The sequence below is a fragment of the Labrus bergylta genome, chromosome 23, assembly GCF_963930695.1.
Source record: "Labrus bergylta chromosome 23, fLabBer1.1, whole genome shotgun sequence".
Classification (NCBI taxonomy): domain Eukaryota; kingdom Metazoa; phylum Chordata; class Actinopteri; order Labriformes; family Labridae; genus Labrus; species Labrus bergylta.
In genome coordinates this window covers 190,320-197,819 of record NC_089217.1, presented here as the reverse complement: position 1 = coordinate 197,819, position 7,500 = coordinate 190,320, and the positions used below count along the sequence as shown (strand labels likewise).

The following is a 7,500-nucleotide window of genomic DNA, read 5'->3' as shown; positions in this document are numbered from 1 at the left end:
GCAAACTTTGGTGTGCATAGAGGACTCATCATTAACATGTACAAACTGAGATCGATCTGATAAGTAGGATTCAAACCAACTTAAAGCAGTCCCTGTAATTCCAAGTCAATGTTCTAGTCTGTATAATAGGATCTGATGGTCAATGGTGTCAAAAGCAGCACTAAGATCTAACAAGACGAGCACAGAGAGAAGTCCCCTGTCTGAAGCTAGAAGTAGATCGTTTGTAACTTTAACTAGTGCAGTCTCAGTGCTATGGTGGACTCTAAATCCTGACTGAAACTCCTCAAATAAACTGTTGTCATGGAGAAAGTCACACAGAAAACTGGAAAACTGGAAAACTGTAAGGTTTTGGATGTCAATGCCATAAACTAAAACAAGATCCAGGGTGTGGTTAAAACGATGAGTAGGTTCGTTTACACCCTGGGTAAAACCAATAGAGTCTAATAATGACATGAAAGCTGTGCTAAGGCTATCATTATCAACATCCACATGGATATTGATGTCACCTACAATAATTATTCTATCACTGCTAAGGACTAAATCTGATAAAAAATTCAGCAAATTCAGATAGAAACTCAGAATATGGGCCAGGAGGGCGGTAAACTACAACAACTAGAAGTGGCTGAAAGGTTCTTGAGACTGGATGTAAAAGACTAAGAACAAGGCTTTCAAAAGAAGAAAAATTCAGCTTTGGTCGATAAATGAGCTGTGTCTGACCAAGGCCCCTCTCTGGAAGGTCTTGGGTGTACTTGGTCTTTCTCGCTCCATGTCCTATTGTTTACGGTGAGAAGGCAGACTCAGAGGGCAGAACAAACACCTAGCTGTGGGAGTGTCACCCACCTGGGGGAGGGGCTACTGCCCTTTGTGATGTCATGAAGGGAAAGTCTAGAGACACATGTTAGAGGAACATGGAGAAGAGGATTTTAGAGAATACGAGACCCTTAAGGCTCCCACATTTAAACCAATTTCATTGCCAATCATATAACGTAATGTACTTTTAGTTTAACATAAGCTTGCAGATCCTGACTTCTGTAATGTGTCCTCAGATCCTTGGATGTGTGCTGATCTACGGGGCAGTGGAACTCAGCGCCTACAACCAACAGGTAAACAACAACAACAACAACAACAACAACAGTCTGCACCCCCCACATGTTCTTCACTGTGGCATCGACATGAAGACAATTCGATCTGCAGAGTCCCTCTGTACCTTTAAGAAAAAGTGAAAGATCCAGCTCTTTATGAACACCTACGATCTGAATGATGAAGATGATGAAGATGAAGATCGGGAGAGTGGGCTCTGCCAAATATGCATTAACATTTTCTGGTTACGGGACATGTGTTGGCAGCCAGAGTCGTCGGTTAATCGGTTCCAGATGTGAACAACAGTTTAAACAATCAGGTGTACGAGTGTTACAGTGTTTACGAGTGTTTTTTTGTTGTTACAGGCTCTATGCTGATTATCCAAACAGAACCAGTCACCAGCCCGTAGTGCAGACACGGCACATGAAGGTGTCGGTCGGGGTTATGTAAGAAACTGAATATTCTCAGAGCGATTCATGAGGATTTATTTGGGGGGGGGGGGGTTGGTTTGTGTTTTTGAATATAAAGGCTGGTTTGTAGTCACAACATCCCACGCACAATCCTGCACTCTATCGTACCTGTTTGGAAATGTTTAGAAGGAGTTGTGGTGAAGCCTTGAGAGTGTTTATGAACACGCGAACAGCTGCCAGCACATCGTGGAGTCTTTCATTTCTTTAGTTAATCCAGAACAGATGTTGCCGGGGAGGTTTTTCCATTCTCACAGTCGACTTTCTCTGCAGGAGAGAAACAGGAACGCTCTAATGGCAATGCAAAATCAGATCTCTCACCATGGAGACGGTGATTTAACTCATTATGTTTTTCATCCAATCCAGTTATCTTTCCATTTCTGTACAACATTTTCCAAATCACATCCTCACTGGGGTGGAGGGTTTTCATTTGTTAAGGCTGAAACTTGATACCCGTTTAAATATTTCTGTCTTAAAATCCTAATTGGAAAAATAAATGGCCATTCAAAAGAAGTATTGGAACCTATTTATGTGGTGTACATTTCATCTGATCTGGACAATCAAAAGCTAGTAAATGTTGTCTGAATCAAGCTTTGTGTCCAGAGTCCCCACAAATATCTATAAAACCCTTATAAGTTTTTACCAACCAAAACAATACACCATGCTAACAACACTGTACTGTCTGTAAATATGTCAAACAGTATCGTCACTAAGGCTGTTGCTGTTTTAACCAATAGGAAATCATCACTAATGCACCACGAGTCAAAGGTCAACACTGATTGGTCTGTTCATGTGTCAATCAATCTCAGGCTAGCCTAGCTTATCATGCTAACAGGACCTGCTGTGTAATGACAGGTAGGCGAGTTGTCATACTGAACAGGATGTCAGCGTTTTTCAAAGAGCTCTAGGAGAGTTACAGCTTCCTTTGAAAGTACCAGCCAATGAAGATGCTGGGTTTTGCACACACTGCAGGTGTTCATTTTCACTCCCCCACAGTGGAAATGCTGACATACAGAATTATATTAAAATGAGCAGAAAAAACAGTAAACTATAAACAATGTATACTGGATCACTGCAGATAGTTTAATTTTAATATACCAGTTCATAAGATTACATAATTACATATTAATAAAGCTGTCCTCCTGTGAAGGGGGGTTGGTGGGTGGTGTGTTTAAAATCAAATACAAAAAAATGTCTAATTCCCTTCAAAACAGGAATGAATATCTTTGAAAACTAACATTCAAAATGTTGAATAATGCCTGCCTCTTTTACATTGTTATTTTGTGTTTTTTTGGTCTCTCCATTTTCCTTCCATGGTGGACTAGATGGCGGCAGTTAGTTCTCCCAGCTTTGCTTGGTTGTGGGTGTTTGCCATCGGCATCCTCTGCATCTCCTGTCTGGGAATCTATGCAGGATGCTCTGAGAAATCCCTCGTCCTCAAAATAGTACGTACAAGAGCCCCCAACAAACCGTAACCTTCTGTCTATCAATCAAACAAGAAATGTTTGTGTCTTGATAATCTCTGAATGTTACCTCCCTTGCAGTTCGCAGGCTTCATGGCCCTTGGGATGATCATCATGATGATCATTGGCATTGTTGTCGTTGTCTTTAGGGACAAGGTCAGACATCTACCTCAGATAATACCATCGATCTTTGTCTTTTTTTTAACCATTGGCATGCTTATTTCTGTCTCGACTCCAAATTCCCTTCACTGTCTGTGGATTAGCCACCAAAATATAATACAATACAATAATAGACGGCAGGCGTGCGTGTGTTTGTGGATTAGAATATTAAAAATCAGTTCAACTGGTCCTCATGTTGGTGGTCTCCCACATTTTGTTTTTATCTGTTAAGAAAGCCAGCCTTTACATTACTCTTAATGTCTTTATTATTACTCTATTTACTGTCTGCTATGATGCTAACTTTGACTTCTGGTTTTCTCAGTCAACCTCCTTCATATATTGTCCATAACGTTCTGTTCTCTTCTTGTAGATTAAACATAAATTGGACAGCGCCACCACTGAAATGGTCGAGCCATACATGGAAGATAAAAATCTGACAGACTTACTTGAAAGGATTCAGGAACTTGTAATGTTTTTATGTCTTCTATTTCCCTTATTAGTGTGCTGCTTCTAATGAGCTCTACAAGGACAAGTGTTACAGTAATAATGAATTGTTCAAACGGAGAAGTTTAAGCTGATGCTTCATGAAACAGAACACTTATTATCTCCCTTTCAATTTGTCATATTAAACATCCTGTGTGTTCAAACCAGCTGAAACTCATTATGTGGTTGCAGGGTAAGTGCTGTGGAGTGAAAGGCGCCTCAGACTGGGGTGACACTATCCCCAAGTCTTGTGAGTGCAACCGTCAGAATGAAGGATTTTATTTTCAATCTGTATGCAAAGCAAAACCTCAGGTTGGTGTTGTTAAATCTATTTACATTCAAACTACTTAGTTAATCCCTTTAGGGGGTATTGGTTTGGAGAAGCTTGTACATGAATGAAACTGGAACACTTGAACTAAGACAGGTCCTAAATGTTGACAATGTCAGATTGTTGTTTCGGAAAGTAAGAACTGGTGCCACTTTAATGCATCAGATAACTGGTTTCAAGATTGAGGCACTTTCCAACAAGGACTTTATAAGTAACATCCCGAATAGTACAAGTGTTTCAGTTTCTTTTCTTCTTGGAAGATATCTGTTTGAGTGATTCAGTATTATCCTAACAATATCATTATTTTATAATTACAGGGAACCAAAGGCCCAGACACAATCTATGAAAAGGTATTTAACCATCCAACCATCCATCCAACCAACTGACCAATCAACAATCCAACTGACCAACCAACTAACCAACCATCCAACCATCCAACCATCCAACCAACCAACCAACTGACCAATCAACCATCCATCCAACCAACCAACCAACTGACCAATCAATCACTTAACCAACCAACTGACCATCCATCCATCCATCCAACCAACTGACCAATCAAAGGACCAACCAAACAACAGTCAAACCGACCAATGAATTTTCCAAATAATTACCTTATTGTTTTTTGTTTTTGCAGAACTGCAGCAGCTTCGTCTTTAAGTGGATCAATGTAGTCTTTCAGCTCGTCATGGCTTTCTTCTTTGGATTTGCCGTCACTGCAGTAAGCTAAACTTATGCTTTCAGTGATTGAAATATTTAAAACAGAGGGGTTAATCCCCCTTGTCTTTAAAGACTTTGTTACTTATACTGAACTTTTGTAAGTTGGACAGACCAATGATTACATCTGGTGATATAAAGGAACGAAATGGGATTAATAAGTCTTGGAGGTATGAAATTTATTGGTCACCTCATCAGAATAAATTTTCCCAGACTTTTGCAAAAGTGAAAAAAAAAACAAATAGGTATGATTAGCTCATGTCTGGATTGACACACACTGTACGGGGGGTGAATGTTTTGATGACTCATCAGTTTTGATTTGATGAAGGATAAGAGTTATTCACAATAAGGCGTGTAGCTGACCTGATAGGCAGGTGGACGCCTGCAGGGACATTATTATTCACACTGTGTGTATAAACCTGATAATATTAAGATGTTTTTATCAGTGGATCCCTCAATACCCTAACCGTAACATAGAATCATAGTTTAGCTGAATATCCTGCAGCTCCAGTTAACAATTCCCAATGGTTGAATAGAGCAATTGTTTTGCCAGTCACGGGTAGAGTGGATCCAAGCTCTTAGATTTTGGATCTGTTTCTTCCTGTTATCTTGCTTCATTAACCTTTGAGAAATCTTTGATGAGGTTGGAGTTTTGTACACTTCAAATGTATTTTTGTACACATTATATCTTGTGTAGCCACGGCTTTGTGTTAGCTTGACGAGCTAACAGTCAGATTTAGATGATGACAAGGAAAGAAAACATTGCTGGATTTGGGAGGAAATGTCTTAAAATGTACAAAATGTCTTTAACTTGTATTTTAATTGAAAGCGTTTGAGATTTGTCTGTTGGTCTAAGTGAGTGTCCGTCTTTATAGCTGCTGGGCCTGCTGGTCTCCCTGCTGATGATCTATCAGGTCAGACGTCATGACAGCGCAGGAGGATCGTCCATCGCCATGAAGGGCTACTGAAGACACCCCTGACCTTTAACCTCTGCACTGTAAATGGAGGACTCTGCTGTCCATTTATGACTTCTTTCCTTTTTTTTTTAAACTGCATTTCTGCCCTTTAACAAAAGACGTATTGTTGTATTGTGAAAATTCTGCAAACATTTATTTTGTTGGTTTTGTGATTATCTGACGTAGTATTGTAATCGTGCATGTGTAACAAAGACGTATTGAACAAAGAAGCAGCTTCTGAACTCGTCCATGACAACTTCTGACTGCAGCATGATTAACCCGAGAAGGTCATTAGCTAAAATATATTACCAGAGATTTAGAGAACGACAGATTTAATATCCATCATTTCAAAAACGGAGACTATACACACATGCTCAAAGCCCCGAGCGAGTAGGTGGACTACAACAACAATGGCCGACTCCTGAGTTCTGTTTGTGCTGCTCACGCTTTGTAGTTCAGGGTGACCTTACCACTCTGTAGAAAGAAGAGGATGTGACCATGAGCATTTCATTACACAGTCACAGCGCCTACTACTGGTATGGAGGTTGTTATCAAAACATTGTCTGTTCTGTTTTCAGTGGCTCGTTCTCGTGTCACGGTCTAAAAGTCGATGCAGACATGACTCATGATCTCATTGGACTATGAGCCCATCACCAGTTGCTCCTAGATTGTCAAACTATTTCTATTTTAAACGTAGGTCCACTAACCAAGCTGCAGTATTTGATCTTTACCTTTAAAAGTAAAAAAAAAAATATTCAAGTGTAATACAAATACTCTGAAAGGAAGTGTTTATTGTGAAATCTGTACTTGTATTGTTTCAGAATAAACTGACTAACCTTTATGTCTACCTCGTGTGTTCATGTCAGTATTTGCAGGGCTCGATTCAGAACTTAAATAACTGGAGAATAGAGTGGTCGTAAGAAAAAGACACGGGAAACAAAGAGCCAAAACCAGAGACCAAAGGAGCAGTATGTCACTCTGACCCCTAGTGTTTAAAATGAGTACTGCAGTCTAAATTCTCAACATTGTAGAGAGCTGTCTCTCCAGAGGCTTTTTAGGTCGGGTACAATCACTTCTATCTGAACCACTTCTCTTGCCCGCTTCCATCGCTGCAACACCTGTTGACCTGATAACTGCTCTCATATCTGGCAAACCGAGGGGCGTCCAAAATGATCTTAAAAGCGCCTACCTTCTCTGGTCCAAACAAATCCAGAGCATTCAGGAGCAGAATCTAAAGTTAGAAGGAGGACATACTGGCTGCTGCATTGTTGTCAGAGAAGCCAGCACTTCAACATAGCATGTTTCCTTAATGTCTGATCAGATAGTAAGATACCTTTATCATCTCACTCTCTACACATCTCACTGATTGGACCTCTAAGTATGTCTGCTTTGAGGAGGATGGTTTTTCCCTCCCCTGCATGCAGGGTGTTGTAGCGACTATCATGTGCACTTTTGTCCGCTTACTGAATAAAGTGACCTCTAGATGGCAGCAAACACCAGACGACAAAGTGACTGTCCAACCCGGTCTGATTCAAATGCCTTCTTTATCCTCCACAGTACATTCATATGATACAATGGAGAGGCAGACAACCAATCAGGGACATAAAGGGTTTTAATCACTCTGGATCTAGTGGCTGCATCGTTATCTCTGAGACGAACAAACCTGATCAAAGTGAGTCTGACAACATGACAATATGACCTACAGAAATAATAAAACATATCTTAACATGAACTGAGCATCAAGTCTCACTCTTTCCCGAGTCTCGGAGTTGTTGGTCTGACTTGAGCAGGCGTTCATGTGTCATTCTACAACTCGGAAACCCGATTTTCCGATGTGTCCGACACCA

The 7,500-nt window shown here is 40.4% G+C and overlaps 1 protein-coding gene across 2 annotated transcripts in view; it reads left to right on the top strand.

Annotated features, from left to right (window-relative positions):
• LOC110004575 (23 kDa integral membrane protein) overlaps positions 1–6,500 on the top strand; it is a 9,792-nt gene extending 3,292 nt beyond the window's left edge. For both annotated transcript variants that reach the window (XM_020660099.3, XM_020660097.3), the window contains 8 exons: positions 1,047–1,103; positions 2,873–2,992; positions 3,092–3,166; positions 3,540–3,635; positions 3,845–3,964; positions 4,298–4,330; positions 4,618–4,701; positions 5,573–6,500. In XM_020660099.3, the coding sequence (XP_020515755.1) occupies positions 1,047–1,103; positions 2,873–2,992; positions 3,092–3,166; positions 3,540–3,635; positions 3,845–3,964; positions 4,298–4,330; positions 4,618–4,701; positions 5,573–5,665 (678 nt within the window). In that variant the 3' untranslated portion in view covers positions 5,666–6,500. The remainder of the gene's footprint in view (positions 1–1,046; positions 1,104–2,872; positions 2,993–3,091; positions 3,167–3,539; positions 3,636–3,844; positions 3,965–4,297; positions 4,331–4,617; positions 4,702–5,572) is intronic.
• Positions 6,501–7,500: the final 1,000 nt, after the last annotated feature.